This window comes from Scardinius erythrophthalmus (genome assembly GCF_964197995.2).
Source record: "Scardinius erythrophthalmus genome assembly, chromosome: 9".
NCBI lineage: Eukaryota > Metazoa > Chordata > Actinopteri > Cypriniformes > Leuciscidae > Scardinius > Scardinius erythrophthalmus.
Genome location: NC_138229.1, coordinates 26,047,623 through 26,067,859, shown reverse-complemented (window position 1 = coordinate 26,067,859; position 20,237 = coordinate 26,047,623). Strand labels below are relative to the sequence as shown.

At 36.4% G+C, this 20,237-nt stretch overlaps 1 protein-coding gene across 1 annotated transcript; it reads left to right on the top strand.

Moving 5' to 3' along the window:
- Positions 1-9,794: 9,794 nt before the first annotated feature.
- glula (glutamate-ammonia ligase (glutamine synthase) a) lies at positions 9,795-13,321 on the top strand. Its single transcript, XM_081373904.1, has 7 exons — positions 9,795-9,920; positions 10,938-11,122; positions 11,235-11,396; positions 11,483-11,629; positions 11,721-11,848; positions 11,959-12,158; positions 12,247-13,321. Exons 2-7 carry the CDS (start codon positions 10,957-10,959, stop codon positions 12,557-12,559), a joined length of 1,116 nt encoding a protein of 371 aa, XP_081230030.1. The 5' UTR covers positions 9,795-9,920; positions 10,938-10,956; the 3' UTR covers positions 12,560-13,321.
- Positions 13,322-20,237: the final 6,916 nt, after the last annotated feature.

Sequence of the window (20,237 nt, the reverse complement as noted above, 5' to 3'; positions counted from 1 at the left end):
AATCCAGGGCAATTTTTTATGTTGTCAGCAGGTTGTCCACCCACAGGGAGTTTTACAGTCCCTAAATAAAGCTAAAAAATGTCTGTACACACGAAAGCACTCCGATGTCTCAAAACATTTCTAATTTCACAGCTAGTCCTGTTTAACAAATGTGATATGGTAATTCTTGAATAAACGTATTGCGTTACAGCGATTTGCATTTTTGTATTATAAATATTCCAGAGTACGATGATCGTAAGCTATTGTTATTACAAATAAATGTCTTTGAATATTATGCCTAATTGGAACAGTCTATTGTAAATTGCATCACTGCAGTGCTTCACTTCAAGGCATTAGTATTCCTGTTGTGCTCCTTACCAAACTCTCAGGTGAAGAGTTTTCTTTTCATTAATAAACATAAGAGTGGGGATCGGAGTAACCTTTTCAGGGAGGATTATGGAGAAAGGGGAAAATAAAAAGCAAAACATCTGCCCATGTGTCAAAAACCGTTTCATATTCCAAACGTGTCTGGCAATAAGGCTTCTGTCTCATCATGGGAATAATAAGCAGTCAATTATGAATTTTTTCTCCATTCAAAGTAAACATAAGTTTTCTGCAAATTAATTTCACTGCAATCACGGCAGAATTAGACTCATCAGTTCTGTGTATAAATGATTTGTGCAATAATAACGCAACAAATGTTAAACATTTTCACTGCTGCGTGGATGAAAATAAAATAGGAAATTAGGTGACTAAAGCTGAAACTAAAAATCGTTTTAAAGAAACATGCATTTAAAACTTAAAATAAAGATAAGTTAAGAAGCATTTGTTTCCATAAATGTGGCATCTGCCATGCAGTTATCATTGTATTCTGCAACATTAGTCAGAGCAGAGCTAGACATGTTATCATAATCCTGCTATAAAGCTACAAATCAAACCAGTCCACCGTCAGTTCTTTCATTCAGAGCAGTGCTCAATCACACTGGGTAGATATGCATGGACAGTCTCCCTTGACGCCATTCAACAATAAGCCTCTATTGCAGACCTGATGGTGTATATGACTCAGCCAACGCTTGTTTAAAGAAACCAAAAGCACAAAGATATGGAGAAAAGGCACACAGCTGCTCAAGACAGGACAATCTGATTGTCAAGATGTCTCTGAGATTCTCTTGGTAGTAAACACTGCCCTCTGCTGCTACGATCATGCAGGTCAATAGGCTCGTCCATAAATGCTGATTTTGATCATTATTGATTTACAGTGCCATATACAGATTACTATTAGATGTCATTTACAAGCAGTAAACATTTAATGTATCTATAAGGTTACGTAAGTGATGTTATTTTTGTTGAACACAGACTTTGCCACTGAATTAGCCCTATAAAGCCTACTGTGTCATTATCTGATACAAATTTAGTTGAAAAATCTGTTGTTACTCATTTTACAAGATGAACATTTAATGAAATGAAGGAACTTAAGTTTACTTGATTATAATGCTAAAATGTAAACTTTTTGGGAACGTTTATGTATTTGTGCGTTATCTCTCATTTTATTGTATTGCGTTGCATTATCTGTTTTCCCCCAATACAACAGAGATCAGATCATAAAACTAAGCATTTAAATATCATCTTACATTTTATTTGGGAGATTAGAGTGGCAACTGAAATTATATGCGTTTAATGTTAGTGGCCTGCTATTGTTATAAAGATCTAATTGGTTTACAATACAAGCTATCAGAATGTCAGCTTACATTTTGGCCATATACAAATAACAGCAATTGCAACAAAATGCATAATTTTGCTCAGTTTGAGGTGAGGGTGTGAGCTCCATATTCTCATTAGGCTATATCATATGAACCATAAAAGCATGACGTTTCAAGTATGATACAAAACAAAACAAACAAAAAAAACACGTTGGCTATGCAAACTTTTCACCTGTCGCGCAGAAGCAACACGAGCTCAGTTTTCAAGCGCGTTGTAGCTCTCTCCTCCAGCGACAAAAAGCTTTATCGGGATTTACTTTTGTCAACTTTTGACAAATGGAAATACAAAATTTCAACTTCAAGACTGTCATCTAGTTGAAGTTCATCCGTAGCGCTCTCAACTTCCGACTTCCCATATATGGACTGTCGGCAGAATGATTGACAGTTGTAAAGCGCCTTACAAGCCTTCTGATTGGACAAACCGATCTGACAAATTATTTTACATTATAGTTATTTTCTGCATACCATTCCATAAAAAATAAAAGAATATGGTCATTTTATTTAATTTTGTAATTCTTTTTAATTATGTTTATATTCACAGTATAACAGGCTAATAAAAAATATTATACAAATTGGCATTACCTTTAGCTTTGATTGAAGTTAAATTTATACTGTATTTTTTATTATGCTATTATGTAAGTTTAAATTATGTTGAGTGTTAATTATAAATGTTTATTTCACTGATAGAAAGAGGTGGATGAAAATAAAATAGGTAGGCTACTTCGGTGGCAAATCACAGTAGACATTTTTTAAATAAAGCTGAAACAAATATCTTCTCAAAAAAGCATGCATCTAAAACTTAAAATAAAGACATTTAAGCATATATTTAGAGCCTGTAGAACCCATTTGTTGTTGATCATAATGGCTCAGTATAGGCCTGTCTGGCACCAGTCTGCCTTAAAGTCAGCGTGCACGACCCATCTGCGAGAAGCCTCACGTCACAGTGTGTGGCCTCACAAACAGACAAGACCAATTAGTGCCTCGACAACAGTGATTACTGCCAGAGCAAGGCTGAGACACACACACTCTCTGTCCCTGTCATCCATCTCATGCTCAAAATCACATGTGGCATTTTCACTGATGATTTTTATTGGGTCGCTTACCAGCTCCATCTGTAAAGTGTACTCCAATGTGTCCACGTGGCTACTGGAGTGCTGCAAAGCAGGCTGGTTATGTGGACTGAGCAATCCCAGCAAACTTGGTTTTGAATTTCATTTGATTGTAAGCAATGCTACAAATATATCACATGTGTTTAATACAACCCATTGGAGAGGTGTGTTTTTATAATCAAATTTTACATTGTAAAATTCTTGAAATTGATAAATAAATGCAAGGCTAAAATTATTTAAAAAATTTTATTGCAATTTAAAATAACTGTTTTCTATTTTAATATATATTTATATGTGATTTATTCGTGTGATGGCAAAGCAGAATTTTCAGTGTTACACGATCCTTTAGAAATCATTATTATATTCTGATTTAGGGCTCAATTATTAGCATTTTACCCGAGTTTTGACTGGTGTATATTTATTACTGTTGTTGATGATGATGATGATGATGATGATGATGACGATGATGATAATAATATATAAGAAAAAACATAATTGTATAATCATAATATTAAATAATATTTTAATTATTTGCTGAAAACATTACCTCAGACCTAAATTATGTCTACTAATTCTAAGAAAAGCAAAACAAATTCATAAAATAAATTAGCACTTTTGTGAGGCCATGAAATTTGTGAACTGTGAAAGACATGCCACTCAAAACGCTGGACGTTCACCACACACACACACCCCAAAATGACTTTGCATAAACTGAATTACTTGGTGGATGAAAACCCATTCAGCCATTATAATAAGCTGTATTAAAAGACTAATAAAAATAAAAGCGTATTATTAGTTGCCACTGAGGCGCTAACAGATCCTCAAGAAATGCTTCAGTAAAAATGACAATATAAAAGGCACATTAGTTTTGGAAAACCCTATCAAAAAGTCACGCCATGCATAATAAAACATTGGCCTGCTTATTTAATTAGTTTCAGGAGCTTGAATACAGAAGAGTCTGCTGTATTATTCACACATCCTTGCAGAGGCCATCATAATAACTACATCCAAATTGTTTCTGAAGCTATCAGACAAAAGCTATAATTCCATTTTTATGTAAACAAAAACACATTTCCAGCCTATAAACCTGAACCGATACTGAACAGCCTACAGTTTTAGAGCTAAAAATCTATGAGACAGGAATGTTAGGAACAGAGCCCAAGGCCTTAAATAAGACAACATTTGTCCCTTGAGGGAGTGCGTCACGTCTTTGAGGGAAAGAGAGAGAATGAGTCGTTCACCATAATCATTATAATGTTGACAGCCCACCTTTTCACATGGTACAAGTACAAATTTTTACACTATTATTACACAATACTTTTATTCAGCAAGGATGCATTGAATTGATCAAAAGTGACATTAATGTAAAGACATTAATACAAAAGATTTCTTTTTCAGATAAATGCTGTTCTTGTAAATCAGAAAAGAATGCACGGTGGTTTCCGCAAAAATATGAAGCAGCACGACTGTTTTCAACATTGATAATAATAAGAAATGTTTCCTGAGTGCAAATCAGCATATTAGAATGATTTCTGATCATGTGACACTGAAGACTGGAGTAATGATGCTGAAAATTCAGCTCTAAATAAAAATATTAGTAAATAAAAATATTTAAAATATATTAGAATACAAAACAATTATTTTACATTTTAATACTATTTCACAATATTACTGTTTTTACTGTGTGTGTGTGTGTGTGTGTGTGTGTGTGTGTGTGTGTGTGTGTGTGTGTGTGTGTGTGTGTGTGTGTGTGTGTGTGTGTGTGTGTGTGTGTGTGTGTGTGTGTGTGTGTGTGTGTGTGTGTCATGATGAAACATATCTTGGTTGTTTAAACGAAACAACCTACAAATCTATATTATACACTAACTCATAACTTTTTTTTTTTTTTTTTTTGGCTTTTAAACATTGGGTAAAAAACAAGGCACCCAGACAACATCTGCATATTGCATACACAAGTAAATACCATAAAATGTTCTTTCTTGATACAAACAGCTCAATATGTCTCACACAAACACATCTGTGTCCATTAAATTTTTACACTCTCCAAACTCGTCCACCAAACATCTGCTGGGAGATATGTGCGGTTTATGGGCAAGTTACGATCCAAAAATATGCTGTAAATAGAGATAACAAGGCCTGGATGCCCAGCACTAGAGTGAAAATCATAAAATAAAACAACAAAGCAGCAGGAACATCCAGAATGTTCTTCTGAATAAAGTTAGCCTAATTTAACTACATGAATAAAATGATAATGAGGTGCCATTACCATTAACAATATGAATGTTAATCCCTGGATATAATTTGAAGAATGTGATGTAATGATGGCACACCTGCGCTCCAAGAGTTCTGTGCAGATTTGACGACCAGACTCTCTGCAGTTAGCAGGCCATTAAAAATCATCTTTAGGAATCGAGGAGAAGAGGCCCTTGCTGAAGGGTGTTATTGTAAAAAGACAGTAGGAGTAATAGCTTGCTTTAAATTGATTATCTATCTTTTGATGCATGATGTTAAAGGGATACTCCACTTTAAAATGAAAATTCTGTCATTATATACTCACCCTCATGTTGTTTCAAACCTGTATGAATTCATTTCTTCTGCTGAACAGAAAGGAAGATATTTAGAAGAATGTCAGTGACCAGACAGTTTCTGGTCTCATTGACTTCCATAGTAGGAAAAAATATATACTATGGAAGTCAATGGGACCCAAAAACTGTCTGGTTACTGACATTCTTCTAAATATCTTCCTTTCTGTTCAGCAGAAGAAAGAAATTCATTAAGGATTGAAACAACATGAGGGTGAGTATATGATGACAGAATTTTCATTTTAAAGTGGAGTATCCCTTTAAGTTTGTCTAAAATTATCTATCCACTAAGACAGTTCCCAACTAGAGAGACAGTCTCCACTAGGGGGCCTCAGAACACTTCCAATGGGACCACAAGAGGGCTTAAATGTATTTTTATTATTATTATTATTATTAAATATACTAAAATGATTTAAAATGACAAAACAAGGATAAAAAGTTATAAAACTTAAAGGGATAGTTCACCGAAAAATGAAAAAAGTAAGACTTTCGTTCAACTTTAAAACACAAATGAAGATCTTTTTGAGGAAATCTGAGAGCTTTCTGTCCCTCCATTGACAGCTACACAACTGACACTTTGACACTTCAAAAAGTTCATAAATAGGTTGTAAAACGAATCCATATGAATCAAGCGGTTTAGTCCAAATTTTCTGAAGGGACACGATCTATTTATAAGCTAAACAGATTGAATTTATTTTATTGGTCAATGGAGGGACAGAAATCACTCAGATTTCATCAAAAAGATCTTCATTTGTGTTCCGAAGATGAATGAAAGTCTTACGGGTTTGGAACGGCATTAGGGTGAGTAATAAGTTAATAATTTTGTTTTAAAAAAAGGAATAGAAATTTCTACGTTTTTCTATACACTCCTAAAAATAAAGGTTCCAAAAGGAGGTTTCCACAGCAACGCCACATAAGATCCATTTTAGGTTCTCCAATAACACCCAGGTATTAAAAGAACTTTTGCAACCTTTGGTGCAATGAAAAGATTCCATAGATGTTAAAGGTTCTTCGTGGAACCATTGATTCCAATTAAGAGCCTTTATATAGCTGACAACAACAACAACCATATACTGAAATCACAAATGATTGAAATAATCATGTAAATGAATTGGTCATAAAAATTATGAACTTCCTGAAACTTCTGGAATTTCCTAAATCATTATACTTATTATTTTTATTAAATTGAATTATATGTCAACTGTTTAAACAAGCAAGCAGCTTATAGAAATATGTTAGATTTAGCAGATATTGTCTTGATCAATGGAGGAGCCTTAGATTTACAAAGAATCCAAAATTTTCACTGCTCTTTTTTACGTTCACAGTCTGAAAAGATACAGTACGTATGTTTTTCATAAACAATAAAAATCCCCCACTAAGTCCTGCCAGTGGTAAGGTCTGTAACCACAAAACCATAATCTTCAGCTGTACTGAAATGTTTTCCCACAAGAGGGAGCCATTTGCTTACACTTTTAAAGCATCTCGGATCGACCTTTTTAAAGAGAATTTGAGACATTTGTACAACAAAAATGCTAATTCATCTGTGTTTTGGAAATATCAAAGAGGCAAACTACCTACATGCACACTGGTTCATGCAGGTAGTTAGTTATTTTGAATTTGCAGTTAATGAAGTAAACTATGGAGCAAATGACAATAGGCCATTTTAACAGTTTAACTAAACTGGCATCTGTTTTCTTCGAGTAAAAAAGATTCCTAGTTCAACTTTTCCAGCTGCTTCCACAAGCACAGATGGTGAAGCTGAACTCTAAGGATGAAGAGCGTCCTGGCTTTCAACTTTCTTGGGTGGCTTCTTTTCTCTGAAACAACCGTGTGCTTTGACCTCCATTTCCACTGCACAGGAAAACCACCAACAGTGTCCTGGTGTGTCTTTACACACTGCCTCTCAATGTTTAATTTCTGTGCCAGGTCATCACTGGTCTCTTGAGGGAACTGATACTGGGCATCAGCTGTCTAGCGTACTTTGGCCACAGCAGATACTGAGGCAGCATATTACTCTCACTTCAAAAGCAAAATAAGGTTAACTTTGGCATATTTATTAAAAAATAAAGTCACCTATGGCAAACTGATTGCACTATTTCATTTAGCATGAGCAATATGATCACATTTTGTACATGTACGTTCATGGTCTCACCAGGGGGAATGTCACCATGACACCTGTGGTATAGTGACCGTGGAAAGTGGACTTACATTGCATGATTGTTATATAATGTTTTGTAAATGACAATCCTTCTGTGCCCCGGACAAAGACACTGGCCTTACATTTCATTTTAGTGCCTCTGTAAGGGAATTTGGATATTGTAGTCCCAACAAACAAACAACTAAATATAGTTTCAGGTTACAGTTGTGATTTATATTTTTGATTGCATATTTTGAATTAGTATACCACCAGTGACTGGATAAAAAAAAAAAAAAAACTAATGGCAAATTAATTTAGCCTTATTCATTCACTGTCCTTTGAATCAATACACTTAAAAAAAGTTTCAACTTTGTGCATCATATACAATATGTAGCCTATAAGAGGAAACAGACTGAGTATTTGGGAAAGGATTGCAAATAAAGCCCTTTCAAAAGATCTTAAAAACAGAGCGTTACAGTAAGATAAATTGATATATCTAGACTGGATTATTCTATATAATGTTGTTAAAAACAAATTGAATTCAAACGCCCTTTTGCCTTTTCAGTTCACCTGGTCTGTATGTTGTTGTGTGAAGATTACTCAGCTGTTTTACATTTCTTAAGGCTCACTGTCTTCCAGGCGTGCTGATCTCATCATTTTTGATGACTTTAAAGCAATTACATCACATAGTTATGAGTGAAAGAGCAATTCTAAATGAAAGATAGGGTTATTGCTTCCTTGCACACTGATTCTGGGTAAGACGGTTATGAGTAGGAGTTTCTTCTTGTATTTATCAAAACTACTTGTCTTTAAGGCTGCATTTAAGTCTAAACGTATATTGTAATGTATACTGACTATACCTTTTTTGAGCCATATGAAGATCCTGATATCCATCTTGCTAGAAAAGCCAAGAATGAATGATAGAATGACGTTATTGTTCAAGAAAATGAATTGACAAATGCATCAAAGATATGACGTGCATATTTCTGAGTCCAAGTGCATTATTTCCTTTTAAAATAATTTGATAAATTCATGACATATATCACTTTATTCTATAAAACCTATTTAGTTTGAATTCATTTAAAAAATATGTTATGATTTGTTATCTTAAACCCCCAAAATGGTGGTACAATTGTTCGAACAAATTACTAATAAAACTATTTAAAATGGTGTCTTAATAATACAAATTAAAAAAACGTTTCATTTTAGGTTTGAAACCTTTCATATAAACAAATTGTATAAATATCAGTAGTTTTAAAGCTGTTGAGATCATTGAAAAATCTTTGTCCAGCAATTTGTATATTCTCAGAAGTCAGGGTGGCATCTGCAAATATGCCTCTTTTATTTATGAATTAACATGGGAATAGAAAACATGATAATGCATCATCCAGAGCCCAACTGATCTTTGTGGCCGAGTGAAAAGGTTTATAAATCTCTCTCAAATACTGGTAAAAACTGCTCACTTTAAGTATTGGGTAGGTTGGTACTCTTTCCATGTCAGGTGGTACAACTACCGCCTGACAAAAAACAGTTACAAATTATTTAAACACTTTGAAAACTTGTTTAACTTGTAACATTGTCCATTACTCAAAAATATGCATTACATCAATGCAAAAGATTTCTAAAAAAAAACACCTTTTTTGAAGCTTTGTCATTGTCCCATAAACAAAATGAACATACCTGCTCGCTTATTGTTGGGGGGAAATACAATGAACTGTTGCTCAGAAATTTGTTTATAATTCGAGCCTGTTTTTTCCACTTATGAACATGATGAAGTCCCAGCAGTTTGTAAGAGGAGGAATGCAGTATGAACATTATTTTACACCACATGGGGGCATTTAACATCTCGTGAAACACGAGGCTCGCTTTCTCCTCCATAAATGCTTCATTTATCTGGGGTTGCTCTATGAATTCAGTTATGGAATACAATGTTCTTCTTGAGCTCCTGTTTAAAAAAGCTTGCAATGTCGTGCCTTCACTTCGGTGGGACAAACTTCTTTATAGCTCTATCAAGAACAGAGAATGACCAACAACAACAACAACAACAACAACAAAAGACTAATCCTACACAAATGTTCCCTCGTCGAAGTTGAGGGCGTGGCTTCACTTCAGTGCTGGAAGAGCTCGCGTCCAATGATGAAGCCGCGCGTGCCTTCAATCACAAGAGAACAAACAGATCGCGCTTCTCGCTGACCAATCACACGCGCCGGGATCCTGCGACCATACATATAAATCAGGATGACAGTCCAAACTCTTGGGCAGAGGATGAGAGAGCACCAAACGCACAGTTATCAGTCAAGCAACTGGACCTGCCAGTCTGATATCATACATTTTTATTTCTGTTGGTGTCCAGGTACGTAACTTTCTATTATTCATCAGGCTGCCATTTGCCGAATGTGCTTTTGTGAACGTTAATATGGTTATGCAACTTCATTCTTTTGTTAAAAGGGTGTAAACAAAATTGACTTTGTTTTGTGAAATGACCGTTGTTTATCTATACTTCACGCTATGATGTAATCTACTGGCGCGTTGTAACCATGGTTACCGGCTAGCCGGGGTCCAGGGGATGCGCTGGGAAGCGTCGACTTTGAGCAGCAATGATGCTTTTTGCCCCGACCTAATGATTTGTGCGATCAATATTGATAGCGGTTTACCATTCTGATCGAACAACCCTTTCACAAGTGAATGCAAAGAGAATTCCCAATGCAGATTGCAAAGCACGTGGTCTAGTATTTCCCAACGCCTTATTTGTAACATTCAGGTCCCTCTATCGACACAAGCCAACAGTTGTATACTGCAATCAGCAATTCATAATCGTTCTAAATGACCTGATTGGTAACAAATGGTCAATCCAATCAATGCAGCGTTTATCTAGGCTTCTTCTGAGATTAGCTGTTTGATTAAATTATCATCTATTTGTTTGTGCTTGGTATTGTACTTAAAGTGATAATTCACCCAAAAATGAAAATTATGTCATTTTAATCACCTGTTGTTACAACCCTGTATAAATTTCTTTCTTCTGAACACAAAAGAAGATTTTTTTTTGAAGAATGTCTGTAACGAAACCGTTGATGGGCCCCATTGAGTTCCATAGTATTTTTATGTTTTTCGTACTATGGAAGTCAATGGCTACAGTCACCCATATTCTTCAAAATATATTTTCTGTTCACTGGAAGAGAAACCCATACTGGTTTGGAACAACTGAGTAAATGACAGAATTTTCATTTTTGGGTGAACTATTCATTTAAGCTATTGATCCTTGTGCTGAATGTATGCTTTAATGCTTATCTGAGTTTAAGGAAGTGCAATTTGTTCAGTATTCTTGTGAGACTCCTTGATGTTAAACTATATCTGTTTTCCTCCTGTTTAGGTGTTTTATTGTAATAAAAATGGCCACATCTGCCAGTGCTCAGTTGAGTAAAGTGGTAAAAGGGCAGTATATGGAACTGCCTCAGGGAGACCTAGTACAAGCCATGTATATCTGGATAGACGGAACTGGAGAAGGACTGCGATGCAAGACCAGGACGCTGGACTCTGAGCCTAAAAGCATTGAAGGTAAGCTGGATGACTTCACATCTGTTTACAATGCATTAAAAGATTTATGTTCAAGTTTTGGAATTCTAAGGGATTTGGAATTAATGGCTTCTAATCATGTTCTGTTATTCAGATCTTCCTGAGTGGAACTTTGATGGTTCCAGCACGTATCAATCTGAAGGCTCCAACAGCGACATGTATCTCATCCCCTCTGCCATGTTTAGGGATCCTTTCCGCAAAGACCCCAACAAATTGGTCTTGTGTGAGGTGCTAAAGTACAACCGGAAGTCTGCTGGTACGTTTATTTGAGGATAAGACGACATCAATGTATGTTTGATCTGGGTTTGTTTAAAAACTTATTGCTATTCTGGTCTTAAACAGAAACCAACCATCGTCATACATGTAAAAAGATCATGGAAATGGTAGACCATCAGACCCCTTGGTTTGGCATGGAGCAGGAGTACACTATCCTTGGTACAGATGGACATCCGTTTGGTTGGCCCTCCAATGGGTTTCCTGGTCCCCAAGGTAAAAACAGCTCCTTTACTGTCACATTTGACCATTATCAATGATGTTCTGAAGATGTATGGTCTTTAATGTGCTCCACTGATATCTGCAGGACCTTATTACTGTGGAGTTGGAGCAGATAAAGCCTATGGCAGAGACATTGTGGAGGCACATTACAAAGCCTGCCTCTATGCTGGTGTCATGATCTGTGGAACCAATGCTGAAGTTATGCCAGCCCAGGTAACCTCTGTCCCAGTCTCTTCTGCCATCCAAGATTACCTATTTGGAATGTGACCTCAATTCTTCTGTTAATTCTTGATTCGTTATAACATGACTCTCCTATTTTGCAGTGGGAATTCCAGGTTGGCCCCTGTGAAGGCATCAACATGGGGGATCATTTGTGGGTAGCTCGTTTCATCTTGCACCGAGTTTGTGAAGACTTCGGTGTAGTAGCCTCATTTGATCCTAAGCCGATCCCAGGCAACTGGAATGGCGCTGGTTGCCACACTAACTTTAGCACCAAGGAAATGCGGGAAGATGGTGGGCTGAAGTAAGTACCAATCATAGATGGCTTGCTTGCCATTCAAAAATATTTGTAACTCATATTATTAAGTGACTACATGTCGTCTCCTAATTAGATGCATTGAGGAGTGTATTGAGAAGCTCGGAAAGAGGCACAACTACCACATCCGTGCCTATGATCCAAAAGGAGGCCTGGACAATGCTCGTAGACTGACTGGCCACCATGAAACCTCCAACATTCATGAGTTCTCCGCAGGCGTAGCCAACCGTGGTGCTAGCATCCGCATCCCGCGGACAGTGGGACAAGAGAAGAAGGGCTACTTCGAGGACCGCCGTCCATCTGCCAACTGCGACCCCTATGCGGTCACTGAGGCCCTGATTCGCACATGTTTGCTTGATGAAGAGGGTGAAGAACCTGTGGACTACTAGATCTCTCTTTTCCTGGACTGAACTTCCCTCCCCTTCTTGCCATCCCTCCCTCTTTTTTTTTTTTTTTTTTTTTTTTTTTTTTGAATGGCCATCAAGCCAAATTAGTACTGTATCTTGTTTTCTTTCAGGGTGGTTTTAACCTGGCATTTTAATATCGCTGAAGTTGACTGGTCAACTTAACATTTTAAGATTAAATCTGAAGTTAACCTGATCTGACTGGGGACATGGTGTTGCGGGGCATGTCTTTTCCCCTGTTTTTTTTGTTTTGTTTTTTGTTTTGTTTTCCCTCATTTAATTGTTTCTTGGGGAGTGGATGTTTAACAATAGCGTTAAAAGCTCTGATCCCATGATCCTACTTTTTGGTAGTTAAGATGGACTGAGACGTTTGTCAGGTGCACAGAAGAACCTAGGGTTGCCAAGGCTAGACATCTAATTTCATTTAAAACAATAGCTAGTTGTTGCGTACATTGACTTGGTTATTCAAGTATGTAATGTTTCAATGCGTCTTACTGATAGTGTATTGAATGGCAAATTTTGTTATCCATTTTGACTGTACACACTGTTCATGTTGTGGGGTACACTTCAGTCGAGGTCCAATAACTGTCCTGTTTTTATACTTGTGGATTTGTTATTTGTCATGTTAAATCCCTGATTCATCAAGGATTTGATATTTTGTCTACTACTATGATGTAACTGCATCTGTTTTGGTAAACCTGAAGTTGCTAAAAAAAAAGAGACTTAAACATTTATTTTTACCACAAACTTGTCTTGTGTGCTTCCTCTTTAACTGTGCAGTAGTCATATCTTGCTTTTGTATTCCCAAGAAACAGTTTTGATTTTAAGGGGCGAGGTGAGTATACTTGGACAAAAAATTAAAACAGATTCATGATGGACTCCAACTTAAGATATTCCCCTCATTCTCAAGAACACAATCCATTTTAAACTGCTTAATACTTGTTAAATGTCCATGCAACACTAACTTTACATCTGTGCAAGAGAACATTTTTGTGTAGTTTTTGTTTAAAGTGTAGGACTCTTGGAACTACAAAAACACAACCCTATTTTTGCCTGTGCAACACATTATGGTCTTGTAAGAGACATACATTTAAAAATATAAATCTCTTCATAAACACTTTTTTTTCTGAAGTGGACTTCGTGTTACTATGTTGGTCAACGTTGAGATTAAAATGTTTTCTTTCTGCAACCTCGTATTGTGCAAACAACTATTCAAATCTGCATCGCAGAGTTTGCAGCTAAACTTTTGCAACATCATCGATAAACTGATCTCTTTGCGAGGAACTCAAACACGAAAACACATTCACTAACTGTGATTACACGCTATGTGTTGGCTCTCAAACGGGAACAAAGGGGCGTCTCGGTTTCATTCTGTGAAGTGCAGGCACATCCAATTTTTCCTGGGACAAAAATATTTACTTTATGAGATTTCCTCTGCGTGGTGGGGGCAGGGTTAACAAGTTTGTTGTGGAACCTTTTACCTACATTTCCATGCCTGACAGACTGACAAGTCATAATGCCTTGTGATTGGCTCCCCAAAATGACTGCCAACCAATCACAAATTAGAATGGGGTTTCTATCCAGTGCTTAGGAGAAGTTGTTGCTGGGCTGTTATATATTAATATCGTAAATTAAAAGGTTTTTTTTTTTTTTTTAATCTTAAGTAAAAAAAAAAGTGGGGGCAAAAAAACTGCTGTCCATTATTTTTATTCCAAAAGCCTTTTCAAAAGAAAGTTTCTCTGAATCAGGTAAACTTCTGTATGCTAATTTAATTTAACATTCAATGATTCAATTCGGAGATTGGAAACATAGCTATAATAATAATATGCTTCTAATCATTATATATCATGTTCAAACTTGCTTCATTCTGTTGTTGCATTTCCCGGTATCATCAACTTTTCAAGAATGTTCTGACATGAATCTTCAGGAAGTGACTTACACTCTGAAGAAATAACAAAACAGTGATCCTATTACTATTTTTCCAAGCTAAGCACTTGTTTTGCATACGTTGACTCAATTGAGCAATAAAATATTTTTGTTTTTGGTTAATGACAGAGTTATATCCCGGTTTCATTTTTCTCTGTAAAATGTATAAACAAATCATAATAAGTGAACAGTGATATTTATTTAAATAAAAATTATTCAATTCCATTTTTTTCTACATGCACAGGCATTTCCATTTGATGCTCATGAATAAATCTGAGCATAATCAATGATTTTATGTGTTGATAACAATGAAGCTTAATGGAGATGATTTCTCATTAGGCCAAATAATAGCACTGCATGAATCATATGAGAAACACTTCAGGCTGCTGACCCAGTTTCCTTCCTGCCGTGTAAAAACAGACAGTGGAGGCAGAAACATGTTTTAAGAAGATGAAGATGGGGATTTCTAATTGATCTCTCTATCTGCTGTTTTATAACACAACAACTCCTCAAACAGAACAAATGAGATGCTGCATGCATGCAATGCATCAGTAAGTGCTATAAAAAAACATTACTACCATAAGCAAGTTAGCAGCAAGTGTTGCTTAATCCACTTCAGATTCTCCATATCTTCCCAAATCTCACTTGTGACCCTTAGATAACATGCTCTTGCCACTCAACAATGACTTGGGGGGGTGTGGGGGGGGGGGGCACAATGATGCTCAGTTGCCATGGCGACCACCGGAATGCTCAGGCTGGTTCTAGTGGGAAGAGGAAAAAAAACATGGTTATGCAATCAGAAGGGAGAAACGATCACCAGGTGCAGGGAACAAAGCGGTGAAACGAACCTCTGACTAAATAATGGCCTTTGTTACACCTAGGTATCAACAACTGGATTATCCAATGCATCAATGTGGGCATTGTAATACGCAACATGCACTTTTTCTGCAATCATTTTGTTTTACGGCAGCTGGCGTTACTCAACTGCATCATTGGTGATCGATTGACAAGCAGAGCAGACAATTTTATGCACATTTTGGTTTGTGGTTATATAACAGCAATCACACCATTCTCATCTAAGACTGCCATGCATGCGGTTTTTTTTTAGTATGTGTGTTTTAACTATGCATGCATGAGTTTCAGTGAACAGACGTATATGTAAACATATATGAGGCCACATATGGCTGAAAAAAACGGAGAAATTGAATAAAAATAATGAAAGTGATCATTGCCCAGAGGCTGAATGAACAGAGGAGGTAATGAAGCAAATGGAGGACTGCAGACTGGGTTTGTATAGACTGGTTATGACTGGCTCTTTGACTATGGCTTTCTGTAATTCTGTGAAAAGGCAGCGTGAAATCGGGAGTGGGAGAGGTTGGGGTTCTGCTGCAGTTCCTCTCCGACTGAAGGTTCCTTCTGTATGACCGGGCGTAATCTAAACGCTGCCTTTAAATTCCATGTTGAAGAACTTGTGCAGAGTGAGAGTTGTTTGGTGCCCATAGAACATTCATCCACATTACACATAATGCAGGTGAATGCACATGATCACATGCTCTAATGCATGTGTATAACCTATATTATCATCACAATTGGGGGGGGGGGACTTTATGTTTGTATATTCATTTAAATGCAAATATGTATCATAGCATCTCAACTCTGAAATATATAAGCTATTCAATCCTTTCTAGAATAAATATCTGGAATTTCACAACCTAAACAAGAGAATAGACAAAACATGGACTTTACAAGGAAATTGTTAATCCAACATTAAACCCAAACATTGCCTCCAAAATTAGTTTGGGGGTAATAAGATTTATTATTATTTATGTATTATTATTTATTTATTTTTGAAAGAAATTAATACTTTTATTGAGCAAAGACACATTAAATTGATCAAAAGTAAAGACATGACAGTAAAGACATTTATAATGTAACCAATATATATATATATATATATATATATATATTATTTATTTTTTTAAATAAATGCTGTTCTGCATAATAAATATTCATCAAAGAATCCTGAAAAAAATTCCAAGACAAAAAAAATTTCCACATTTTTTTTTTTTTTTTTTTTTTGGCATTGATAACATTGCAGAAATGCATAATTCCCAGTCATGACTCATGAACATGAACAACTTCGAGTGGAATGCCGTGAATTATGGAATAGCGTGAACGCAGGATTATGTGACACTGAAGACTTGTGTAATGACTGCTGAAATTTCAGCTTTACCATCACAGGAATAAATCACATTCACATAAATCACAGAAAACATTTCTTTTAATTTTTTTTACTGTATTTTTTATTTTAAAAAATGCAGCCGTTAAAAATCATACAGACTTCAAACTTTTGAAAAGTGTATGTCTATGTGTGCTTATATGATATATCTGAAAACTAAAGAGGGCTGACCACTTGGTACTAACCCACAACTGACTAAAATCTGTGAAAAATCATGTGAATTATTTGCGATGAGGATTCTTTGAAACCCAGTTCTTCTGTGCTGGCTCAGACATATCAAACGTGTCCATTATTTTCTAATGTGAAGCCACTACAAGGCCTGGAGATTTCCATGATGTGTGAAAAGTCAGAACAACACCCCAGAGGCTGGAGCAACATTTGTGAAGCCTCACGGGACATAAATGCCCTCAACCACCCAAGCATCTGCTAGTATCCTTAATTACAGCACTGGTTGCTGGCACCACAGCTGCACTAAAGATGGGGCGAAAGCAGCAAAGCAGTGTTTTTTTACTGTGGGTGAATACATTCGTAAAGACTTTTTTAATAATCAACACCATCACATCCCTCTCTTATTCGGCCTATATTTTAGTTCAATTCTCTGTATGTTTTCAAAATAACATATAACTTACTATTTCTGCAGTATATGCTTAGTATGCAAATGATCTATCATCTATGCACGGAATTCCTGTACGACCTATTATATTAAACCAACATGAACAACAGGACAGAATTCTATACAACAGGGCCTACTTTTCTGGGTATGGTATCCGACAATACAATGCAATTGTCTTGATCTTCTATTTCCAGTGTGACAAATGAACCAAGTAATATTACTCAAAATGTTTAACGTCTCTTGCTTGACTCATTATCTAAATGGACTTTCAAATAATGACATTTTTACACAACTTTGATTTTAAAAATGCAAAGTAAGGGTTTATATTTTCACTCACTGAATTAAACATGTAATAAGATGAGGTCATGTGACAAAGACACAGCATTTTGCTTAAGAGATGTATAGTTTATCATGTTACAAAAATAGTAGGCTATTGTACAGTATACGGTCAGTAGTATTGTATCTGAACTTAGCTGCTCACTTTCTCTTTCTTTCAGCACTCGTGCGTGATTGGGTCGCCTTGTGATTGGTTAGTTCCAGATCCTCTTAGTCCTCAGACTTTCACCTGAGTCATGTGCTAAGCTCGAGCCTCTCTTTATGATACAGTGACACAGTTTTCCCCCTCATACATACAGTAGCAAAGTGAGCTGTTATTCTAACATTAGAGCGCTCATACATTCTCTGTGGTGGGTTTTTGTATTGATGAAAGGGAACAGCACAAGTCAAGTCAATTGAAACAGCCAAGTCAGAATATAACATTGTTTTCTGGCAAATGTTGTGAACACTTCAGGCATGTTTTTTTCAGCTTCACACACACACTGAGCCATTGTTTTGCACTTCTAGAGCATGTATGTTGTATGTACACTATTTGGCATTTGGCATCAGCGAGATAAAAAATAAATAAAAGTATTTTATTCGGCAAGAATGCGTTGGTTAAATGAAAAAAAAGTGACAGTAAGTTCATTTATAATGTTACAGAAGAAAAAAAATTGTCACAGTCTCCACCGAAATATTAAGCAGCACAATTGTTTTCTTTCAAAAACAAAAAAAAAAAGAAAAAAAAAAAAACAACTTTTTTTAAATCTTACCGACACCTGTTTTGAATGGTAGTCTATGTAAGGGGTCAAGGGGGCAATGATGTGGGTCAGTTTTATCCCTGGAGTCATACAAAGGGATAAATTCATGGATTATGTTAAATACCATAGAATGCAGACAGCTGAGTGACCTTTGACCTGTGGCGAATCAGGGCTGATGAGGTAAAGGCCACAAAGAACATATGTGTAGAGTAGACATAATCAATTAACTTGATTTACAAGCAGCACTCCCAGAGCCTTCTGGTATGGTTTGATAGTCTAACATATTAAACCAAGATAATAGCGATATATTAGACTACTTGTCTTTGACTATGAAAATCAGTCTTCTTTTTGACAGTGAGGTAATTTTATGCATCATTTCCCCAATGCCACCTTCGGCAAACAGGGCATATCATTTAATCTTTATGGAGTACAGTATGATGAGAAGCAAAAAGTAAATCAATGAAATCGAATGGGAGAATAAAAACAAGTCTGTGTCTTGCACTCAAACAGGCCTTGTGCGGGTACTGGTTAAGACTGGTGTTAAGCAACATATGCACTAAATCAAGGGTCAGACGCTTCGGTTGCAAGAATGGAGAAAAAGCGCTGGCAGTGAGGAACAAGGCATTTCCTGCTAATCACACGCTCGGTCTCGGAGCTTTCACGTCCCTCCCTTTTTTGTAAACCCTGCTCTTAAAGTTAAAACAGCACAGTCAGGTTCTCCAGAGACCCTCCCAACAATAGTTTACATTAAAAGAGGTGTATTTTTTTTTACTTTGTGTTGTACAAAATGTTCTGGCTTTGAAAGAAGCACAGCAGACTAAATGCAAGGCTTTTATAGATAATGAATATTCAATAATGACTGCACAAGGAAAACGTTTATTCACATTCTAGTATAACCCATCTAACAATAAAATGTTCTAAGAGCATTTTGCTAATGTTCATATTAAAGCCGACCTATTATGCCCCTTTTTACAAGACGTAATATAAGACTCGGGTGTCCCCAGAATGCATCTGTGAACTTCCAGCTCAATCATACCCCACAGATCATTTATTATATAATGTTATAAATGCCCATTTTTGAGTGGAGGGAAAAACAGGCTGTTTTCGTGCATGTATCTTTAAATGCAAATGAGCTGCTCAAGAGGGCTAAGCCTGTAAGGCTCTGCCAAAAACTAAAACATCTGTTTGGTTTTGATTATCATCTCTATCTCTTGATTGAGTAACTTTAACTTTAATAAGAATACATTTCTTGAATGCTGCTGTTAAATGCTCTGACGAGGAGATAAACTGTGTACAGCTCACTGAGGGCAGGGTCTATGCTAATAAGGCAGAGTCTGTCAGCAGTCGTGGGCGGGGCCTAAGCATAAGTGACTTCACAAAAGCTACTATCTGCAAATGGCTTGTTCTTATTTATGGGGATTAAAAAAAGAGGAGTGGGTAGATTTTTACCATTATAGGGTGGTTGTGTTAACACACTGCCGACACACATTTATGTTCAAAGACCATGTAAAAGTGAATTTTGCATAATTGGTCCCCTTTTAAAGCTGCAGTCCGTAACTTTTTTGGGTTAAAACTTATCCAAAACACATTTTTGAGCAAGTACATAACCTGTCAGCGTTCAAAACTATCTGCTCGCCTTAGCTCGATTCAAAACGGTAAGCTTGTAATAATTTTTTTAATTCCAGTGGTACTGCTGGATTTCCGTGGGAAATTCGAGCATGTCTTTGCGTCATTACGTCACATATAAAGAAGGTGTCTCGGCTAGTAGGCTATTTTGGGTGTGAGGATGTTGGAGGTGGAGATTTATAG

Coding starts and splice junctions, on each gene's coding strand:
- glula (XM_081373904.1), top strand. CDS start 10,957: ATGGCCACATCTGCCAGTGCTCAGTTGAGTAAAGTGGTAAAAGGGCAG. Junction 11,849..11,958: donor CTGAAGTTATGCCAGCCCAG/GTAACCTCTGTC, acceptor CCTATTTTGCAG/TGGGAATTCCAGGTTGGCCC. Junction 12,159..12,246: donor CGGGAAGATGGTGGGCTGAA/GTAAGTACCAAT, acceptor TCTCCTAATTAG/ATGCATTGAGGAGTGTATTG.